At 39.4% G+C, this 22,281-nt stretch overlaps 4 protein-coding genes across 6 annotated transcripts; 1 reads left to right on the top strand and 3 right to left on the bottom strand.

The window, feature by feature from the left end:
• Positions 1 to 1,562: 1,562 nt before the first annotated feature.
• Positions 1,563 to 12,276, bottom strand: prcp (prolylcarboxypeptidase (angiotensinase C)). The gene is made up of 10 exons (XM_067595252.1): positions 12,024 to 12,276; positions 11,398 to 11,670; positions 7,718 to 7,858; positions 7,535 to 7,636; positions 7,051 to 7,232; positions 6,484 to 6,641; positions 5,328 to 5,500; positions 3,199 to 3,366; positions 2,893 to 3,080; positions 1,563 to 2,664 (listed from the first exon to the last, which is right to left on the bottom strand). Exons 2-10 carry the CDS (start codon positions 11,575 to 11,577, stop codon positions 2,442 to 2,444), a joined length of 1,515 nt encoding a protein of 504 aa, XP_067451353.1. The 5' UTR covers positions 11,578 to 11,670; positions 12,024 to 12,276; the 3' UTR covers positions 1,563 to 2,441.
• A 1,556-nt stretch (positions 12,277 to 13,832) lies between these two features.
• On the bottom strand, positions 13,833 to 18,252 carry rab30 (RAB30, member RAS oncogene family). Of its 3 annotated transcripts, none has more exons than XM_067595246.1 (5): positions 18,091 to 18,252; positions 16,696 to 16,794; positions 16,525 to 16,608; positions 16,244 to 16,427; positions 13,833 to 15,562 (listed from the first exon to the last, which is right to left on the bottom strand). In XM_067595246.1, exons 2-5 carry the CDS (start codon positions 16,786 to 16,788, stop codon positions 15,312 to 15,314), a joined length of 612 nt encoding a protein of 203 aa, XP_067451347.1. In that variant the 5' UTR covers positions 16,789 to 16,794; positions 18,091 to 18,252; the 3' UTR covers positions 13,833 to 15,311. The 3 variants fall into 3 exon arrangements, with proteins under 3 accessions (XP_067451347.1, XP_067451348.1, XP_067451349.1); XM_067595247.1 differs by having other exon boundaries at positions 18,145 to 18,245; XM_067595248.1 differs by lacking the exon at positions 18,091 to 18,252 and adding an exon at positions 17,995 to 18,013.
• A 706-nt stretch (positions 18,253 to 18,958) lies between these two features.
• Positions 18,959 to 21,440, top strand: ndufc2 (NADH:ubiquinone oxidoreductase subunit C2). Its single transcript, XM_067595251.1, has 3 exons — positions 18,959 to 19,215; positions 20,437 to 20,580; positions 21,239 to 21,440. The coding sequence occupies exons 1-3, from the start codon at positions 19,077 to 19,079 to the stop codon at positions 21,286 to 21,288; spliced, it is 333 nt and encodes a 110-aa protein (XP_067451352.1). The 5' UTR covers positions 18,959 to 19,076; the 3' UTR covers positions 21,289 to 21,440.
• A 181-nt stretch (positions 21,441 to 21,621) lies between these two features.
• On the bottom strand, positions 21,622 to 22,277 carry thrsp (thyroid hormone responsive). The gene has a single exon (XM_067595250.1). It carries the CDS (start codon positions 22,269 to 22,271, stop codon positions 21,777 to 21,779), a length of 495 nt encoding a protein of 164 aa, XP_067451351.1. The 5' UTR covers positions 22,272 to 22,277; the 3' UTR covers positions 21,622 to 21,776.
• Between the last annotated feature and the right edge of the window lie 4 nt (positions 22,278 to 22,281).

Raw genomic sequence — 22,281 nt, 5'->3', positions numbered from 1 at the left:
TTTGGCAAAGTGACATCATCACAGTCATGGCAGCCATATCCCCCTTTTTTCCAGTCAAGGGGCTTTGGCTTTTGTGCTGGTGGGTCATTCACATCACAGAGCCTGACGCACAGATCCCGGAAACAAGTTTCCATTGTTGCATAAAGGCTGAGAGGGTGAGAGGGGATGGGCTGCGGTGGACCAACTTGGAAAAAATATATAAAATGAGAGCACGACTGAGGAGGTTTTTACTTGTTTCCACTCTTATGACATTAATTGTGAGGTTAATTGTTGAGTTATTTGTTAAATTCCTATAATGGCCCAGTAATTATTTTAGCGTTAATCACAGAGGTCAAACTATGGATTGCATTTTCAAAAACTCATTATGTCGGGAGCTTGGGGGAATTTTAATTTAGAGGAAATCATTTGTAATCTGCTGTGCATTTTCCCACAACCAGCGAGTTGTTAAGTACACAGATCCATATTGTTGAGATATTGTTAAACATTACCACCACGCCCTTATTCAGCAGCACCCAACCCCGAGGGAGCAGGGTGCTGAATGCAACGTGATGTGACACACACAGGCTTAATCTCTTCCTACTAGTGTGTGGTCCCTGTCTGTGCAGGGACATACTCGGAGTTTGGGGTCGAGCGAATACTAATAACACCTTTGATTGATGGCCAGTGTCAGAGACTTAGAAAAGGCTGGTAAAATTAATGACCCCTCAAAGTCCTGAGAAAAGTTTAAGGAGGGCATTTAGCGGTGGAGACCCCGTCCTCCCCCATGTTTAGCTATGTTTCTTTCTACGGGGGTGTCTGAAATTCAGTCAAGCCTGGGACAAAATGTTGAGAAGTCAGGCTTTGTGTCTCCTGGTGGAAAATCAACCCACATACCAACATGTTCCCCTTTGCTTCACAAAGTCATGACATGTCAGGAACTACTGCTTGAAAAGAGGAGGTGGGGGGAAAAAAAAAAGAACTGGCCAGAATAGTTCAAAGAAAATTACAAAGCAAGAAGACATGTTTTCATTGGCAGTTTAAGTGTTTTAGTATAGTCTTATTCAGTCTTAATATTTTTCATGACATTTGAGCCTTTTATCTTGACATTTGAAAGAAGAAAAAAGAAACTGTGAACTTCATGGTGAACTACAAAAGGCTTAGTCTCTGTCGATTCCTGCATCCACTCGCCGCCTCACTCTTAACCTTCCATCAACCCTTCTCAACCTCCCTGGCACCCCAGGAGTTGTATTAATAATATTACTAGCAGGGGGGAACAAACCAGGGTCTATGGGCTGCCTTTGGTGCCGCAATTTAGAGCTTTAATGGCGGCCAGTGAATGAATGTGTGCCAGGGGGAATCCCACAGGTTGGTCCACAGGGGTGAGGTCAGCAGGCGTAGCTGCAATAACCTCCCACCACTCGCTTTATTGGCCTCCTCCGATTGGATTTTTATTAAATCTCAAGCACATGCAATTGTTCCTGCTAGGTGGAAGTGACTTAAAAGCCTCAGTCTGTCACAAAGAGTCCGCTTGACAGAACAGAATTATAACCATAAGCTATATAAATAAAAGACAATTAGAAAGATTATTGAGACAATGTCATTCATGTATTTTTAATCAGTTTCACTGGAAGACTTGTTTCGTGGGAATGACAGCATATTAAAGAAATTCAATGGAAGAGATGAGTAAAAACTTTTTTAAAAAAAAAGGGAAGGCACTGTTCCTCTGTGAAAAATAACAAATGAAGTTTAATATCACACTCACTGCAGTGGAAATCTTCATAAAAAAAAACTGTATATTTGGTGTCAAACTTTTTCTCCTGAGACTTATTTGAGTGTTAATAAGCATATTAAAATTTACACTTCCTTTTAAAGAACAAATACACCTGAGTGACAACAATGGCCGATCAACACAAGTGTGTCAATTCGAATTATTAAACCAAATGACAAACATTTTATTAAATTTTAGATGTGAATGTAGCCCTGAACACAACGACTGAAACAACAAAACAAGAGATTGGAGGCAGATGAGCATTAATAGGTTTTGGCAAACTTCATGTGGGACAAAATACTAAATGAGGATGATTCAGTCTTTTGATGCTGATCAAAAGACTGGTGATTACAATAGTAAACATAAAAATGGATTTTACTCGACAAACAGATCAAACATTTGCAGATAATACAAGTACCTTTTTGTCTCCAAGCACCTGGAAGTTTATAGTTTGGCATATAATTTGGTTTTAGGAAATGGAGTGTGTCAAATGAGGTCAAAGAAAATTGTTGTCTGATACCCCGGATCTGAACATGACTAGATGATTAAGATTAAAAAACTCTCCAAAGTGATCATCATAATTTAATGATAAAAAAAAAAGGATCTCTAAGGTTGATTAAAAAAAGGAACAAGTATAAAGCTATAGGCAATCCTGGAGTGATTTAAAGTGAAGTGAGGTAACACTTTGCTGCTTTTAAAGATAATGGGTGTGATGCCGTGTCTTTTTTGCCTGCTTGATCCACTCCTGAAAATACTTCAACTCTAACGCCCGGGCTGCACGAACTGTAGGAGGGTCATTGTCATTAGTGTAGCGGAGGTCCAAGTGATGAGCTCCGTCAGGGATCAAGATGGCAACCACAGAATTGGATATGTTGCGAGTCACTCCGCCGGCCAACCACGGGTCGAGTCCACCGTTACTGAAATACAACAGCGGAGACGATGATGCACTGAGAACATGATCAGACATGTGTGTACTACTCATATAGAGCATGATGTCTTAGCAAAGTAAGAAAATAACAGTGATCATCAGTCAGTCCTTTTTCCTTTAAGCTTTACATTCTTCCATCTATCTATTGAAGAATGATCTCATTGCATTAAATGAACCCATAAAAGTAACTTTCTGGTATTTTACATATGATGTTTACCTGAAGATAATGTTGCTGTGAGAGGCGATGTCCTTCCCCCCGAAGACTGTGCCTGCCCAGTCAGGTCGAGGCCTGACACCAAACATGGCGTTACACTCATCAGAGAAGGCCTGGAAGTTCCACTCCTCCGGTTCAAACATGTCCTGGACGCCATCTGTGCACATGGGCATCACCATCTCTGTGCAGGCCTGGGGATGAGGGATTGAACATGCATTCATTCTGACAGGTAAAGCTGCCCGATGACACATCTGTGCAGCAATCTACTCAGCATGACAAGACCGAGCCCTGCGCTCTGTGTTACCACACCTGGTAAAACCAGCCGAGGTAACCAAGGTTACCGGTTGCTGTTTGAGATATGTTGAGACAGGAAGAACTTCCGGTGTAGTTGTAGTAGACCTTCGCTGCTTGGGAGACACCTTGCAGCAGCTGATGGTCAGACACGATGGAGTCGAAAGCCAGATTCTTGCACACCACCTTGAAAACACCGAAAATAACCAGCAAAACATAAAATAATGAACTGAAAGTACGTGATTGCATTACAGTTTAGGCAAGTTGTTAAAGCAATTAACAGCACATGCATTTTCTTTTTGAAGAACATAAGAGAAAAAATTTAAATATCTAATTCCCTTACATCCAAGTTGTTTACAAGACTTGCTTTCTTGTGGCCCGTAAAGTGTTTTCCACATAAAAAGTGGTGGCGCCTGATTTGCATATGAAATTCCCTGGAATGAACTTGAATTTATTGCTCTAATCTTGGCACGAGAGGAAAAACAATCCATTTACTTAAATCAATTATCTAAATTATTTAAAATTGAAAGGTTTTCCTCTCATTACTACTGCTTTGATTAATCACGGTTGATTTCTCGGTATTAACAGTGTGGATGATAAATATTTGAGCTTCAGCTTTTGTTTGATTTTGCTGCGTGTTGTTATGGTTGCAGCAGCGGAGTTGGCCGTGGCCGTTGTTCGGCAGTCTTTGTGAGGCAGAGAAACTGAGCTTTCTTGTTTTGGAGGTTGGAGGGGAGCTGCACTAGTGTGGAGTCTGTTACTAAGGCTTTTGTCTGCGGGCTGGGGAGGAGTTGGTGGTCGATGGATGAGGAGGGCCACAGACATGTCCAACCAAAGATTTATACCGTGAAGAAAAAAAAAAAGAAAAAAAACACTGCAATTGCTCCAAAGCATCTTCTCCTTACTTTTCAGATAGGATTAGGCTTATACATTCATCTCTGCCAACAGATTTCCCTCCTCTAAGCCCTCAATACCCCGTTCTCACACTCACTCAGATAATCACATTAGCTTTGTCATTAAAAAAGCTCCTCTTTGCACCCACTGCCTAAACCGCTTAAACCACCCATAGGGGTCGCATACATTAAAGCCAAGGAGCCAAAAAACTCAAAATGACCATTTAGTGTTTATTTTACCTAACAAAATGGACCTGGATCTATTCAGTGGCTAAATGATAAACAAACAAGAAAACAAAATATGTATCACATCGTATGTATCATGTGCATGTATGTGTCATATGTATGTATGAATGTTTGCTCATGAGACTGCTGTGTGGGGCACTCAGAGGGGTGTTGAAGCACCAAACAGAGTCGAGGGTCAATAGCAATGCTTGGTTTATGCACGTGACATGCCAAGGTGACTGGTAGAATACACTGCACCCAAGTCAATCAGTCCCTGCAAAACCGTCGCTGTGCTGTCACCAGCTTTTTAACAAGAAAACAAAGGATGTTTGTAATGTTGACAACGGGAAAGAGAGTTTTCAAAAAATTTTAAACATGTTTTTTCCATCAACCATATCAGATGATTGCAGTTATTTGCAATCTTGGCAAGTTACAGCCCATTACCTTTTCACATCAAGTGTCTAGTGAAGTATTTGTTACAATCCCATTGAAATGAGAGTGGTGGACCTTTGTTTAATGGCCTCATGAGCTGCACTGGGCAAATGTCCTCTTTCTGTGGTGCCATGTGAGCGTCCCAAGAGGAACACCTCAGAGATCTGACGGAGTGTGCAAATGAAAGGACTATTGGTACGAGAGAAGAAAAGAATGGTGGCTTACTTGTAGCTGTTCATCTAAAGAATACTTAAAATCTAAAAGAAACTAGATCCTTATGAATATTAATGAAGTTAATTGACAGCTGTTGTAAACAAAAGCTTGGAAGACCACAACAAACAATCCGCTGAATCTCAGATTCATTTCAATTAAGGACAGGCTGTCAGGCAAAATCAAGCGCTTAACTAAAGACCAAAAAAAAGGTCAAAGTTGCAATTAAGTAAAAACCTTTGATAGTAAATCTACTGGACTTTTAACTACATCTTAAAATGTTCCCGTTTAATTCTTTTTGGTCTATGCTAGAAAGCAACTACTGTCAAACTTAATTTTCAAACTATTGTTTTGAATAATAGTTATTTCAGTAGTGACTGTTTCTACCTGGATCGGCCAGCGAGGCAGCGGCTGGAGAAAATTAGCTTCATAGGGATAGTCCACCATCGCCAGATTCACCCAAGTCTCTTGGAGCCAGTTCTTGAAGCTGGCAGCATCATTTGTGTTTTTAAGCGGAGTGCATAAACTGAATTCTTCTGACAGCCACTGAAGACCAGACGCTGCAAAAAATGATGAAATGTCAATATGTAATATTCCTTTTTAATGTGATGATTGGTTAAATGGTTATTTTGTTAGTTCTCAACAACTTTACATTCCCTGAGTCCCCACAAGTGTGATAGCAAAACGTCATGATAGCTTTAGCCATCAAAGTTAAATCAAATAGCTAGTTTTAATTCATTTTTAAAAAATTTCTACTTTTATTCCAGGTGTCTGGTTGCTTCTCCCATTTTAACCATCACAACTTCCATCTCACGTCTTTTTCCAACTCTCACGTCTGGACAGATGCAACCAAAAACAGCCAACAGAGTGAAAACCTCCATCCACCTACATTTAAGGTTTCTGGATCTCTGTGATTGGCTAAAACGATAACAACATTAAGGATGTTTTCTCTGTTTAACTGTATTTCCGCTGATAATGACAAGCACCAGTCTCTCAATACTTGCTTACTTCTACTGTCATGTGATGGCATTGATCAAGATTGTAGTTAATACAACACAGTGTACCACTGTATTACAGCATGTGAAATATTTATTTTTTATTGGTCTATGCTAATTTCTAATGGAGTTATGAGAATAAAAAGTGACCATCAGTTCAAGACAGCTTATTCCTACAGTTTAGGATTGTAAAAGATGGAAAAGGTATCAGGGGAGCTCTGACGGGAGTGCTTGAGAATGACTGTATCTGAGTTATGCAGGTTATAAATAGTACTACAAGTAGTACTACAAGTTTGATAAGAGCTGTCTGGTTTTGGGCTTTAGTAGACAGTTACTCCAGTTCACAAATCCTGATCATGCTGTTTGTACAAACATGAAAATTCTTAGAATTCAGGAGTTTTCCTTGTAAAGAAGATGAAACATGGTTAATAAAGTATAATGTAGTAAATTGCCTCAGACATAATTATTCTAAGAAAATCAAATTCTTAGTCTATTTCCTACAATATGACAGATAAGACAAATCAACCCATCATGACTGCATGACTTACCAGTGGAAGAGACATTGTTAATAGCCCTCCACGACTTTCTGATGTTTACATCACAATTATGGCCACTTCTGGCAAAGTCCTGTGTTACTATTTTGTAGAAGTTTCCACATGGCACCATACCAGGGAACTGCCATATCGGTGCGGAGGCTGCAAGAGCTCTGAAATACAAGAATAAAACCATTTACACTTTTTTTCTCAGCATTCCACAAGCAGCACAGCCATCATTTTGGGTAATCTAAATAACATTTGTGTAACATGTTTGCTAGCACAGCAGCATACTGATTACTGTGTCTGATAATTCTCAGGTGCCTCTGAGCAAGGGCCCAAAGTAGGACTGCAAAAGAGAAGAGCCTTCCACCACCTGATCAAAACACCACACATTCATCTGTTTTAAGTAAATATGAAGCTGCTGTATGGATGTATGTCAATTCTTGGTACTAAAGTTGAATTTTGAATTTGAATGTCTTCTTTTTTTGTCACAGTTTGGAGCTGCAAACATACAAAAATGGAAAATACATCTTTGTGTAAATCCAACCAGCAGGTTCCCACAACTGCACAACATCTTACCCGACAACGATATTGGGGTATTTCATCCTGAACCAGGCAGCGAGCATCCCTCCATAAGAACCTCCGATAGCGATGACAGGGCTGTTCTGAGCTCCAGGTACAGTGCTCTTCAGGTTCTGAATCAATACTGCAAAATCTGCCAGGGCCTGCTCTGAGGTCAGGTAGTTCAGGTGTTTGCTGTCCTGCAAACAAATAAGTACCATAAAGTATCATTCTAAAATTAAGAGGGCTTTGTCTAACAGAAATAATACGCCAATGTTAAATTATTTGCTGGCACTGAGAGCAGGCAATTATTTTAATACCCTTAGCAATCATGAACTAGAATTTCAGGATGACTCATCTGTCTCTACTGAATAATTTACTTCAAGTATCTTTTTGGAATTAATAGTGAGTACCATTAATTACTTAGTGGCATAAACATAAAATCAAACATATTTAATCCGATTTAAATGTATCACATTTGTAAAACTGCACGCTCACTTACACTGTAAGAGTCTTGTCCAAATGGCAGAGACTCTCCATAGTAACGATGTTCTGCAAAAACCAGCATGGCGCCCAACTCCTCCGCAATATCCCACATGAAGCCCTGAAGAGAAAAAATGACATGTGTTGAATCACATTGAAGGTTACATGCATTGTAGATACAAAATAACAGCTGGGTATTTACAGTATTGTTGCAGAACCAGGCGATGTCTCCTTCATTGCCAGTGTAGAACAAAATGGGACTTCCCGGCATACGCCAGTGTTTGTCAGCCACAAGGTATCGCTGTTTGAAGGTGCCATCCTCTAGGAATCCAAAATGATCAATCTGTAACAAATAAAAAACAACAATAAAATGAATGTATAATCTTAAATGTGTTCAGGAAGGTCATATTTAGCGGTAGTGTGCTGAGAAGCAAGAAAAAAAATGAACCACTAATGCTAATCACTACTGAAACCTGTGATTAGCATTCTAATGAGGTAAGCTAACATAAATTTGAAACTGTGACAATCTCCCACTATAACATAAAGCAGTTGAGCAAGTCGGAGCCAGTGGCACACATGTAAAAATATTATCTAGATCAGTAAAACTCAATCTCTTGGGCATTTGTCACACTTGTTGACAGAAAAACTAATGTGGCCATAATTTCTTGATGTTAAAATCAACAGATAGCATTTAGAAGTTGCAGCCCAGTCAACACAAACCGCTCTGAGGCGGGTGCGATCTGCAGATATCGGGCCCTGTGCCAACTATGGAGTTGCAAGATGACAGTTCTGAGGTTGGATTTTAAGGTAATTAGCCCCAATTTGTATTTGAAAATTTGGATCCAGTTTAAGAGATGCCACATTAGTTCCACTTTAGATGAGCTCTGAGATATCCTTTCATCAAACCTCGGGGATTCTGGGGCATCTTCCCCTTTCAACCATATTTCCTGTATTCTTTGTTAAACAAAGGCAGAAAGAAACCAACAACTTCACAGAGAAGACAACCCCATGAGGCTACTGAGTGCCACAGCGGAGTTGTCCAACCCTTGAAACAGCCCCAGCACTTAATACAAAATGTTTTTGTTTTGTTTTTTTTTTCTCCCCTCCTCGCTCTCTTCCCTCCTCAGTGGAAACAAAGCAGGCAGCAATTTTATGAGCCAGTGACAGCAAAAAGATTCTGGGGCCTCAATGTGTTCATTCAACCCTCGACTCCTTAGCGCTTGGCACTGCTTTTAAGTGCGAGGGGACCATGAGACAGTTAAAAGGAAAGGGTCGGCGGTTTGGCAGCAAAATACGTTTCAGTGGGGGTGGTCATCCAAAGTGTAATGTAAGAATTTTGTGAACAAAGCACTTGAGTTCTTTAAAAAGTCACGTAATTTGTTCAGATTTTGTGTGATCAGTTACTTTTTATTTACCAGAGTTTTCAATGTCTATGTACAGAAAACTCTTATTTTAGGAGTGAAACTCTTCAATAATTTAAAGGCAAACTCTCTTGCAGTGCAAACAAAAATATTCCTATGTACCAAAACTACAGCGGGTCAATATATAAACTGCTTCTCTAAAAGGACCCCTGCTGAGAAATGTATCACTTGCACCCACTCAGTATGCAGACTGGTCTCATAACAAATCCACACCCTGATAAGCAGTGCCACCATGTGGTTATTGCAGGAAGCACTTCAGCAGTTTCTTGCCATTAAAATGCAACCCACATATTGTACATCTACTGGACCAGTACTTATACTATTCCACAAGAAAGGAGGCTGCATCCATTGTGTTACAGTCCAGCAAGCAGAGCCCTGAGGGAAACAACCAAAGCACAAGTTACAGTAAACTGCAGCAATTAATTCAGAGGATGCTAAAGGACACTTCCATTCATTGTCTAGAGGCAAAATGCAGTCAAGAGGATTTCCTCTGGACAACTGCTAGATCACTTGGTGCTCTCTTCACAGCATCCTTTCCCACAGAGAGCGTAGAAAAAGTCTACATGATTGATGATTTGTTGGTGAAAACAGCAGACTTGCTACTAGTACTGAAAAGTACATGACAGAGATTTTATTTGCTGTACTTGTCAAGAAGAAGCATACAATATCTTGTTGATTGGCTGGAAAAAACCAAACGCAACAGACAAGACAATGGGCATCAGAAAGGAGGAAATGGTCTTCATCTTCTCGTCAGCTTTGCTGATTAGGCAGGATGCCGTGGGCGGACCAGGTGTGGACCATTGTCCCAAAATCCAAAATACTGTTTAGTTAACAGTGTGTTATACAAAACTTACAGCAACTAATGGCTACTTTTCATCAACAATTAATCTGCTGATTATTTTCTCTATTAACTGATTGTTGGGTCTATAAAACATCAGAAAACAGTGAAAATGCTCAACACAATTTCCTTGAGCCCAATGTGATTTAATCAAACATCCAAAGATCTTCAATTTACTATAATGTAAGATTATGATAAGCAGCAAATCCTCAAATTTCTGAATCTGGAATCATCAAATCTTTTCAATTTTTGCTTAAAAATGACTTTAATGATTACTCTCTTTTTACTTCCTTATCCACTGAATAGTTTATTCCTAATGTCTACAAACATGGGTCTTGGAAAATACTTGCAAAACTGTCCAACATCTGAGTTAGCAGGGAAATTTGTCTAAATTGTTCTGCCTAAATTTAAGGGTAAACTGACTACATGTGTGCCATTTGGATTTAAAATCTGTTAACAACTTGTCTTTATCTTAGTGGATATTACTCTGTAAAACAACAAAGAACATAATCTGTTATAGTCTCTTTAATTTTTTGAGTTAAGATCACAGTGATCCTAGCATTTCAGACACCATCAACTTTTAAATACATGTAGCAGTTTACATATGATGACCTGAGTTTCCATAGCTAGATCACCATTTATTGTCCTATAGTTGGTGGTGTGTATGGCACAAATGAACTGATACAGCTAACTGTTAGGAGAATGATGCAGCACTAAACAAGGAAGTGGGTACAATGTGACCTCTAGTCATTTTCTAAGATGTTTATCTTATGATTTGTAACCTGTGTGACTCTACCTTTCACAACATCTCTGCCTGCAGGAATAACAGTGTCTTGTGACTGTATGAGTCAGGTTCACAAGTCACTGAACATGCTGCTGAGTTGTGTACCCTCATCATGCAATCTGATTCCCCGTGAAGAAACAGTAAATGGAAAATGTTAAGACTGAATGAAGATCTCTCAAACACCCCCTGAGGTAAAGTGTTTCACATTCACTGGGCCCTGGAGACCTTTTTAGGCAGAGAGCCAGGAGGGATAGTTAAAGCTCTGCTGGCACGAACAGAGTCAATTGTGATGGTTTTCCCCTTCACTACAGGAAGCCAGAGGGAAACACCTATTGTCTGTAGGCACAACACAGGAACAACTTCTACAGAGTTAAGTGCATTGAAATTTTTCAGAAACAGCAAGCGGTGCAGATATTACTGCACAGAAAACAATGAAATCAAGTAACGTGGCGGTAAAAGCAAAGGTGACTAAACTATGACGAGCTGGGAATCATCACATGCATAGGCCTACATCTATCATGTTTTCAGAAAACATCTTTGTCTTTTAAAGATCATATTGGCATTATAATATCAGTCTGATCATACTTACTATATTATTTTACATTGGAGCCAGTTTAATAGAGCATATGTTTCAGGCCAAATATGTGGATAATTGTTATTTATGTGTATAACTCCAGTAGACTATACTAAATCAAGCCCATGGGAGTCCAAACAATTAAAAATGAAGTGAAAGAGAGAAAAGAGAAGTGATAGAGGAAGAAGACAGTGAAAAACATGTAAAATGTTTTTATAGATACGTTTGACATTTAAAAAAAAAATACAAGAAATTTTAAACTCACCTTCTGGTCAAAGTAAAGTGTTTTATAGCTGATGGGGGTCCCAGTGGAGTAAGATAACCCACCGTGCCTGGTGAAAAGCTTTGACTTGAGGGCGATCACATGTAAACAGCCGAGACACAGCGTCAGGATGCAGGTAGCTGCAGCTCTGTATAAAACTCCCGTCCTGACTCCAGCCTTCATGTCTGCTACTGTCAAACACCTCTCACAACAAAGTGATCCTCAGCACATGATAATGAGGTCGCAGTGATCTCCCTCTGTCTCTGCTGAGGAGACCTGTCCCGTAAAAAAAGAAAGGAAGTGAGACTCGCCTGTCAGCAAATCCAAGAGGAGTAAAGTCAGACAGTGAGACCTAAATTTAGCAGCAGAGCAAGAAGCTGTTGAACAGGAAGCATCAGGGCCAAAGTCCTCTGAACATTTTAACAACTTTAATTTAAGTTGTTAGCCGACTGGCAGTCAGCAGAGAGCAGATGGTCCCTACTGTAAATATGGTCGCAAGGGTTGATGGGAGTGCGAGTTCTATATTTGCCAGTATCTCACTTCTGCTTTTTTTTTACTTTTAGTACGTACTGCAGCTGCTCTTACAAAGTGCTACTGTTGCATGCAGTATGCAAACAATTGGGACATACTACTTCATCTGTCATTGCGGCTTCCGTCACTGTAATATAAATGCGCTGTCATTAGTCTGTCGTTCAGAAAGTTGAGTAATAGAGCATCTTCGTCTGAGCTCTCTCGGTGGCTCAGTATGGATGTATTATAAGAACTCTTATAATACATCCATGTGGCTCAGTCGATATGACGCATATTCCGCTGCGCAGAGGATTGTGGGTCAGAATAGCTAGGAAAGCATGCTGATAGTGGTCATGATAGTGATAGACTATCCATGTGATAGACCCCGTGGATGGATGGGTTGAGCGGCGACCTCCGGTCACTATATTCAAATGAAGCCAAAGCGGAAGTGCCAAAAACTGCAGTTCCTCGAAAGGCCTCTTGAGTCTGGCTCTAAAAGCGAGTCAGTTAACCCTCCTAAACCACCATGTTAAGATGCCTAACGTTACAGCAGAAATAAACATGTTTACAGCCTGGTGCAATAAACAGTCTCTATAGCTACTTTCCCTGTCCATGACAACTGTATGGAAGTGTGAATTTTTTTTTACAACTAACCTGTTTAAATTTATGCATAATTAACGTTTGCATTAGCCTAAAAAGGCCACTGGAGGGCAGTAAAATGTCCAGGATTGTATATGCTCTCAAAGGTCAACTCTGCCGAGCGTTAAAGGACCAGTGTATAAGATTTAGGGGGATCTATTGGCAGAAATGGAATATAATATGTATATATGTTTTCATTGGTCTATAATCACCTGAAAATAAGAATCGTGTTTTCATTATCTTAGAATGAGCCCTTTATATCTACATAGGGAGTGGGTCCTCTCCATGTATGTATTATAACAGCTGGATACCTGACTAAAAATAGTGCCGATTCAGTCCAATAAGAAATGCTCGGCTGGCGCATCCGCCAAAAAAAGTTTCTAGCTTTGGGGTTTGCTTGCATGTTCTGCAGCCCACTGAATATGCACAGTAGTGTTTCCCCCAATGGCCCCGCCCGCGAGTTCCCGCTCAGCCCGTACTTTACATTGCAATGACGTCACAGATTTTTAAATCGCTTTTCTCGGCACAAGGAAAGTTTTAAAAATATAGAACCTCCATGGATCAAAACTTCATAATAGAGTCATAGTTTACCTTGTTTGCAGTTCGTTTTGTCCTGTCAACAGTTTTATAGACGTCTCTTTTACATTGGTCGTCTATGGGGAAAATGCTTTTTGGGACGCAGGAGGATTTTTTGCTGCAATACCGCAAGTGGCCGCTGGGAAAAATTAGCTGCAAGGCTAGGAGCCCTATCCAGCTCTTACAATATATCCATGGAGCAGGTCCTCTTCCACGGAGCCCACCATGTTGCACCTCCATGTTTCTACAGTAGCTCAGAACAGCCAAAGCAAACACTGGCTCTAGAGAGGGCCTTTAGCGTTTTTCACGAGTTTCACGGCCACTGTAGGTTCTCGAAAATGCTTGGAAGGAGAGGGTGAGGGGGAGGGTTATTCAATGGGTTGCAATCTGCAAGCTCACCACTAGATGCCACTAAATCCTACACAGTGGTCCTCTAAGGACAATCTCTGAATAAACTACAATACATACTTCAATACAACTTCAAAATAGACAGGTATATAGTTACGTGTTGTGACCAGTGGAGGGCGCTGAACAATCATCAACTCCACAAGTGTCAAAGGAGAAGTTGGCATACTTATGCTTTCAGTGAACATTCAAAATGAAACAACAAAGAACACCTCTGTATCTGGGAATACTCATTCTCATTAAGTAGTCAGACTTGACTATATACAGTGCAAATGGCCATAAGCAATAATAACATGACAAATAAGACATTTAGTGTAATTATTTAATGTTATACAGAGTAGTTTTAGGGATTATTTTGTACACATAAAGGAAAAGAAACACAACACCCCCATAGTGTTTTCCTATTGTGTTAACAAGAAGATCCAATGGATTAACAATGAGTAACTGCTGTTAAATCTAAGGTAAAAGCCAAATCAAAACGCTCGCCAGTTTTACAAAGGGATTACAGAAAAACAAAGTATAAAAGCAAAGTGCCAAGATGTACTACAAGTCTGTACAACAAAAGACAAAATGTTACAATAAAAATAAGTGTGCAGTATATGGCATTGTGCAATACAGTACATTACAGTTATGGAAACTATATGAAAGATAAAGTTAGACCACTACAAATTATGGCAAATCATGCTGGACAATCAAGAAATTTCACATAAAAGCATATGAAATACAACAAGTCATATACGAAACTACATGAACTCCTTCAAACAAATAAGAAGTGATACAGTTTCATGGCTAGGCAGCAACAACAAAGGCAGAAATATTCACGTCTATGGGTAAAAGAAACAGCTGACAGTCAAATAAAAATGTCAGTTGATTAAACTGTTTAATATCTACTTTTCGACTGACAGTTTCAGAGGCCTTTTCAACTGCGTCGTATTACACCGGCTAATCGCAAGCACTGCAAGTATGCTGAAAAATTAACGGCGTTACAGAATACTGTTTCAATGTAGTATTTATACGTATGTTTCAGTTAACATTATCTGACAAAAAAAAAACATTGTAGCAGCAAGTAAAAATCTTCTATTGGGAACAAATATTTCACAGTTTGTAATGACAGGTGCAAATAACTACTCAGAAATGACATTATGAAGGTTAATAACATTGTATGCAATTCTCAGAGCAGAAAAAAACTGTAGTGGGGAATAAAATGATTGTGCAACAGATTTTTAGGGTAAGTTTGCAAAAAAAAAACAACCTTTTTGCAACTTGATCAGACTTGGTCATTTCAAAAATGTAGTGTATGTAAACATATTGTTACCATTAAGTGATAACATCCAATGATCATGAAACGTGTGGTTAGCTATACTGAATCTGTAACAAAATACCTGGTTGAGCTTTTTACTCACATAATACTGCTGGTGAATACTGATGTTTAATGAAAATGGATCCTACAACCCAAACAGGGAGATTTATGCCATTTCACCATGAAGAGGGGAAAAATGGAGCCCTACTCAGATTCCTGGATGCATTAGGCGGACATACTTTACATCCTGTTGCATCGAAGACAATGTTCTCCATAAATGGCAGCATCTTAAAATGCTTGTTCATGGAAGGCCAAACTAATGTTGACTAACTCCCTTGTACAGCTTAAAAAAGGCATGGGACTAGAAATGAACGGACTAAGAAGTGGCTTTATGCCATCTTAGAGGGACGGAGGCATTGGGGCTCGGCCATCTGCCCTCTACAGTCAATGGCTACTGAGTTACCACTCCAGAATTGCTGAGCTCTCTCTAATTGAGGCTGCAGCAGCTCAAGTAACTGATGGTTTTACCCTCACCGGGCATTGGGGCAGTGTCATTGTTGTCCAGCTTGTTCTGCTTGGCCTCTCGAATGAGTTCGCAGGCCAGATCGAGGAAAAGTTTCTCAACATTGTCGGACTCTTTGGCTGAGGTCTCCAGATAGAGCATGCTCTGAGCGTCAGCAAAGTCTTCAGCCCTCTGTCGGAGAACCTCTCTCTTCTCTGCCAGATCTATTTTATTACCTGTAAGACACACAAATGTTATCTGTCAACTAACAAGAAAGAATGTGGCTTCTTGCATCACAACGCAGATTGTCTCTCTGAACAGTGGTGGGTGTGTGTGTGGATAAGACAGATGGAAGTGGAGGTGTGTGTGTATGCGTGTGTGGGATGGATGCAAGAATTTCACAGAAGAAATCTCACAAAATACGGCTGCAACTAACAATTATTTTCATTATCGATTAATCTGCGGAGTATTTTCTCGATTCATCAAATTGTTTGGAGTATGAGGATTTAGAAAAGTGAAAAACGTCCATCACACGAAATCTTCAAATGTCTTGTTTTGTCTGCCCAACAATCCAAAACCCAATTATATTGCATTTAAAATGATTTAAAACAGAGAAAAACAGGAAATCCTCACAAAGGAGAAGCTGGGACTAGAGAGCGAATTCAATTTTCTTTAGAAAATAACTGAAACGATTATTCTAAAATCAAAAGAGTTGCCAATTAATTTTCTGTTGATCGACTGATTGTCGCAGCTTTATAGTAAAATGCTTGTTAATAAACTGGTTGTGTGTTTTGCAAATCTATTTAAAAACAGCCTCAGCTACACAATTCAAGATCAGAAACCCAGGCCGTTGATTCATGAGCCTGACGACAAAAGAATCACATCAGTTACTGAAGTACAAAGTAAAGCTTTCTTACCGACTAATATAGTCACCACTTGGTTGTTGGCATACTGCTCAATCTCCCTCAGCCACTCGGGAAGGCACCTGAAGGAGTCCTCACAGGTAATGTCATACGTAAGAATGAGGGCATTGGCACTACGGTAATAACTCTGAGTAATGGAGCGAAATCTCTCCTGTCCAGCTGTGTCCCATATCTGAAGCTGAAAAAAAAAAAACAGATATTTGAAATGAGCTATTATGCATCCAAGAGATAAAGAGACATGCTTTATATAAAAAACAATTTGAATCTTTGCGTACCTTGACCTTCTCCCCTTTGATTTCCACTGTTTTAATCATGAAATCTACTCCAATTGTAGCCCCTTGTCCAGGTGGAAAAAGGCCCTAAAATAGGCAGAAAAATACTTATTATATATAATAAAATTAATTATATAAGTAATAAAATACTTGTAAGCACAGACTTATACAAACCTGAGTAAAGCGCCGGACGAGACATGTCTTCCCCACTCCAGCATTTCCTATGAGAACTATTTTGAACAGGTAGTCATAATCTTCCATACTCATGCTAAACTGGGAAAACAAAGGGAAGAAAGAAAGAAAGAAAGGAGTGATGAATAAATGCATTTATACAAAATTACTGAATTTTACTGAAGTGATTACATTTGTCTCCAGTGCACGTTAACGCTATTGACACAATTCTGAAAACTCCTGAAGACACTGGCAAAGCTACTGCACTGTTGTGAAAGCTCGGAGCACTATTTGAAGACAAACAGGCCCGCAGGTCAGCGCTGTCAGGAGAGATAACTGCTGATATTTGACCTGAATAATCTTCACTAACAGAGATGTGACGAACATGAGTGAAACATGTCCTTGTTTGAATATTCAATTTGTAAATTTAACTTTGGGTTTAGACGATTTGCACAAATACACTGACGGATGCTAAATTCTATTACTCCAGACAAAAGTCTCTGTGCTGATATTTTAAATAAAACTGTTATTAATGTCTCTGGTACTGATATAAACTATAATTAGCCTACATATTTGCATTTATAAATACAATTTGCATTTTTTCCTCGGTGCTATATCATTAATGCCTCAAGCACAGTATGAACTTTGAGAACAACATGTAAGGATTTCACTTCACCTAAGGTTCCCATTTTATATCGTATGAAATGTGCACTTTTTGCTTGGCTGCCGGTTTAGGGGGGCCGTGCATCACTTTGTGGGGATTATGGAGCCACAGAGGCTCGTAACACTGCTGGAGTGAATAAAATCTGCAAAATGAAATACAAAGATGTAGCTAAACGCTCTGTTCTGTTGTCAGTAACCACAGCTGCATGTGAGATGCACGTAAACACGGTAAATAACACGAAATATCAGTATTCTCTGCAGCAGCGTTACATCTGCTCCTATACCAGCAATGTGAGGCAGGCCCATATTTATGTGATTACTACATCTATGTTTAAAAAGGCATTTTTAAGAAATCAAACTGTTGCTTGCAAAATAGTGGAATCGCTGCCTATGAAGCGTGTTATAATGAACCATATTTAGGGTTAAATTCAACTGGAGTGCTTAATGCAAATTCCCTTTCCCTGTGTCGCATTTCTTTCTTCGCCCTTTCATCTTGTCTAGCAATGAAAAAACATCACAGCATGCTGTTCAGATTGAATCTGAGTCAAGGCTACATTTCTTCTTGATCACGTTTCATATTCAGTCTGAGTTGATAGCCATTATAGGGCGAAGCTAGCAACAGTAGCAACTAGCAGCTACCGTGTGACTCTAGCCATTTTGGCAAAATCTGCAGATCCAAGAGAGAAAAATCTAAGTCAGCCCTGCGGATCGAGCCTGGAAATAGTTTGCACTTACCAAAAAAACCGGGGATATCCCCGGACTTTTAACTACTTGGTATGCATAGGTCACCTCATCAAATAGGCAAAGCCTCAGCTGGGCAGGGCATAATTCCTCTGGCTGTGTATCCTCAGCAGCTCAGCAGCCTGTCTGATGGAGGAGGGGGGCTGCACTTCAATGATGTCATCAGTTCACATGCAAAGTAACTCAGTACATCTAATCATGTTCTTAAATATGATGTTTTTGTTACACCGCATTTCATATATCATACTCTCTCTATAATTACATGTTCATGAGGCAACTACTTAATAAAAGGGTGATTTTTTTAAGAAGAGAATTAAAGGGCCATATTAATGTTTTTACAGCTTTTTAATGTTTTTGTGGACACAATAGCCTGTAAAAAAAACGCATATAATTAAGACTAATATTTAGTAAACTGAATACCACATGCTACTGACCTAATTCTACTAAAAGTTATAATAATACTACTACTACTAGCTTTACTTATAGTAGTGACAATAGTATGGCTACAGCTACAATACTAGCCTGCGACTATCTAACTAGCAAGTCCTATATTAGCCACTAACTAACGTTACATATGTAATTATATACATAATATTTAGTAATATTACTAAGTTACCATCCATTTAGTTATAGCTAGCTAGTTAATGCTAGCAATCAAAATTTGCTAAATTTGGTAGTAGTTAATCGTCGTTTGATGTTACATTAAGACAAAATCAAATAAATGTAATGTAATTGTAATTGCTAAAAGAAAAAAAACAACAAGTTTTATCTCCTCACGTTGGCTGACAGGGGGAAAAAAAGGGAATGAAATGCGAATGAATAGATTGCGGAACTAAAGCGGTTCTGAGTGGTTGTGGCCGGACGTCTCATTCGGTTGCACACCATGCCCTTGACTTCCTACGAGAGGTGATAGCTGATGAGTGGGATCCTGCCGCTGGGAGGTCAGTAAAATCTCTGAATTGAAGGGAGAATTTCTCGCCATGGGGCTCATACCAGACGAGGGAAAGGTTCTCCCTCCTCCAGGAATCGTCAACCGGAATTCGCTGTGGCTGGCCGGTGTAGGCTGGTGCACCGCGATGCTTCACAATGCCATTAACCACAGGCCACCGCTAAAATCAGGTTAGCATGTTTGTTAGCCTGCTTTCAGACTTTATCCTGTCTACGGAGGTGCACTTTACACTCAAGCACATGCAACATCTGATCAAAAAGCATTAAAAACCTGCCCTGACATGATGCATTTAGAGTCAAAACGTTGTGTCGCAGCGGAGCAAGTTAACTTGTTGTGACACCTTCGTTATAATAGCTAACTGTGTATGTTTACCCACTGAAAGCTAAAGCTTGTAGCTTCTGGCTTTAGAAAATGTCATTCAAATTACATTACAAAATACCTAAGGTCATAACTAATAAATTGATTGATTGGTTCATTGATTCAGATATCAGTTTGCATTGTATCTGCTGTGCTTAATACAAATATACAATAAACTCATTCCCAGGGTCTGTTTTATAGTGCTCATTTTTGTTTTGAGGCTTTCATTGGATCTGAACTATATATTCCACATGATATAAGTTTAATTAGGTTTCGTTTATTCCTCTATTTTAGTTAAGTCGAATTAAACGTAAATTAAGTAGCAGGTAGAATTAGACTCAAATGTGACTATCCCCTATATTGAAATAAGTCTGTGATCGCTCATATTGCTTAAAAGACGGTTTCACAATTTTTCAAGTCTTGCTTAAAACAGCAGTCAGGTGCCCAAATGAATATTGAAATAGGGTTTTCTTGCCATAATCAAACCTCCTGTTCATACTGACCATTAGAAGATCCCTTCATAATGCACTTACAGGGTAAGTGATGGAGGAGGACAACATCCACAAGCCTCCTTCTGTGCAAAAACGTACATCAAAGTTTATCAGAAGCTAATATGTAGCTTCAGTCATCCAAAGTAGTCAAATCAAGTAGATATCTTTCAACGTCAGTCTTTTTAGTGCCAAAGTCCCTCTTTTTGTTATTATACTTCTACCACAGCTCAACAGGAAAACACTGTCCCAGGGAATTTGATTGCTAAAAAGACTGTAAATGTGGCAGATATGCACTTGATATGACTAACTCAGAATTCTGAAGCTTCATATAAGCTTCAGATGAACTTTTAAATGCGCTTATGTACAAAATGACACACTGTGGATTATGGCCCCCATCGCATTGAAAGCACATTTGAAGGTTATCTTTTCATAACCAGTATGAACAGGAGGAATGATCACAGCAAGGAAAGTTCATATTATAGTATCATCATGTTATGTCCTTAAAACACAGCCACATTATCTCCCCTATTTTCCCTTTTTTAGGTGTTCATCGACAAGTCCTGCTGTCGACAATCGGCTGGTTCATCGGCTACCATATTACAAAATATGAAAATTACACTTATGCCAGACTTGATCGAGACATGAATGAGTATATCAGACTCCACCCAGAGGAATTTGCAGCAAAGGGTAAGTGAATTTTCAGAAGACACACAAACCCAATATTACTGCTTCCCTCTTGAATAAGGTTTAAAGCAGATTCGTGCACCTTGTTTGCATAATGCATCATTTCATATCTGTCTTCATATTTGTGCCTTTGTACTCTACATTTACAGTCTTGGGAGGGACAGTGATTAGCCTCATGCCATTTACCTGTCTGTGCAGTTAAGCAATTTATATCAGACATTATTGATTGGTTTATGGTGAAAATTTGTGACATTGTATGTGTCAGGTGGATTTTATACATAAACATAGTGGAATGATTGTTCAAAGAGGCAGGCAGTGCTTGTTTTATTGACTGCATTATATTTTAATATCTTTTTCTGCCTATTTTATTCCCTTGTGTGTGTTTTGTTATTCCACTGTACAGTCATACAGTATGTGCCTTCATTTTTTTTGTATATTTTATCATCACTAACAGCAGACATATGCTTATCACAGAACAGGAATCTTAAAACATAGTCAGTATTAGGTATGAGATCCACGCTGTGTCTTAATTTCTGTTGTGTTTGTAGTGCTTTAAGGCATTTGTAAGTCTTCAAAGAGAAACTAAACTAAATTAAAAATGTGGTGTCCCATTTATGTGTGTAATCTAAGTGTTTCTCTTTTTTTTCTTTTATCTCACCAGAAAAAAAGACCTTTGCAGAAATTGTCGAGCCTTTCCATCCTGTGCGCTAAGCGTCGGCGGCTGGTGACATGGAAGAGGAAGGGAGAGAGAGAAATATTTCGCAGACTACCATCTGTCTATAGTGGTCTTTTTGTCAGCTCTTTCTGTCATATATTGTGTGAAATATAACTATGTATATAATAAAAATACCCAAATATAAAAATTGTTGCCTGAAATTTTCCTAACGATTCAAAACAATAAGCATAACTCCCTGTAAGTTTGTGTTCAATCAAGAAACCAAGAAAGCTGCTCTGTTCCTTCATGATGAAGAATATTTTAAAAATCAAAGAACAGTACTGCCTCGTTTAATTGACTGCCACAGTTAAATGAAGAGGAAGAAATGATCAGTTTTGACTATGCACTTTTATTCCATATTCATTAAGTTAGAAGCATGACACTGAATGTAAACAATTCAGACATTTGAGATGTTCAGGTGACTTTGCTACATGTACCGCACCTTTACAAACACCAGATGTTTTGTTTGATGACAGCATTTTTTCTAATTTGCCACTCCGATGATGTCCATATACTTCTCAGTAAGGCTCTGAGACTTCTTGGTGAGGTCGCTCATCACAGAAAACAGTCCGTTCAGGTGGAAGCGGAAGAGGACTTCTGGATCTGTGTCCAAGAGAGGCTCCAGAGTCTTGTTGAGCGTGTTGTTCTTGGCCTTGTGGTCATCCAGGTGAACCAGGCCGCACTCCACTGTGTTTCTTATGGCCTTGAGCATCAGGTAGTTGCTGTACAGGTCGCTGCAGGATTCCTCTGCTGCTTCACAGTCCCACACCTCATCAGTGGGCACGTCTCTCAGCAGGCTTGGCAGGAGAATTGTCTTCTCCATATCACTGACAACTGTGCTGTATCGCCTCAGAGCCAAGAGCAGGCTGTTTTTGTTGAATTTGGACTCGGCAGACTGCATGGTTCCAATTGGATGTGGTCGACTGTTCCTGTGCTGCGGTGTCAAGACAGTAGGAAGCAGTGTGCAGTGCAAAGCCATGAGAGCATGG

The sequence above is a fragment of the Thunnus thynnus genome, chromosome 7, assembly GCF_963924715.1.
Source record: "Thunnus thynnus chromosome 7, fThuThy2.1, whole genome shotgun sequence".
NCBI lineage: Eukaryota > Metazoa > Chordata > Actinopteri > Scombriformes > Scombridae > Thunnus > Thunnus thynnus.
This window is presented reverse-complemented; position numbering and strand designations above follow the sequence as displayed.

What these genes read in the sequence shown, in the direction of transcription:
- prcp (XM_067595252.1), bottom strand. Translation starts at nt 11,577, where the DNA reads ATGAAGGCTGGAGTCAGGACGGGAGTTTTATACAGAGCTGCAGCTACC. An exon ending in CACTTTACTTTGACCAGAAG is followed by an intron (nt 7,859 to 11,397) that starts GTGAGTTTAAAA and finishes TATTTGTTACAG; the next exon opens with ATTGATCATTTTGGATTCCT. An exon ending in TAACAATGTCTCTTCCACTG is followed by an intron (nt 5,501 to 6,483) that starts GTAAGTCATGCA and finishes CATTTTTTGCAG; the next exon opens with CGTCTGGTCTTCAGTGGCTG.
- thrsp (XM_067595250.1), bottom strand. Translation starts at nt 22,271, where the DNA reads ATGGCTTTGCACTGCACACTGCTTCCTACTGTCTTGACACCGCAGCAC.
- ndufc2 (XM_067595251.1), top strand. Translation starts at nt 19,077, where the DNA reads ATGGGGCTCATACCAGACGAGGGAAAGGTTCTCCCTCCTCCAGGAATC. An exon ending in CAGGCCACCGCTAAAATCAG is followed by an intron (nt 19,216 to 20,436) that starts GTTAGCATGTTT and finishes TCCCTTTTTTAG; the next exon opens with GTGTTCATCGACAAGTCCTG. An exon ending in AGAGGAATTTGCAGCAAAGG is followed by an intron (nt 20,581 to 21,238) that starts GTAAGTGAATTT and finishes TTATCTCACCAG; the next exon opens with AAAAAAAGACCTTTGCAGAA.
- rab30 (XM_067595246.1), bottom strand. Translation starts at nt 16,788, where the DNA reads ATGAGTATGGAAGATTATGACTACCTGTTCAAAATAGTTCTCATAGGA. An exon ending in TCGTCCGGCGCTTTACTCAG is followed by an intron (nt 16,609 to 16,695) that starts GTTTGTATAAGT and finishes TGCCTATTTTAG; the next exon opens with GGCCTTTTTCCACCTGGACA. An exon ending in AGTGGTGACTATATTAGTCG is followed by an intron (nt 15,563 to 16,243) that starts GTAAGAAAGCTT and finishes TGTGTCTTACAG; the next exon opens with GTAATAAAATAGATCTGGCA.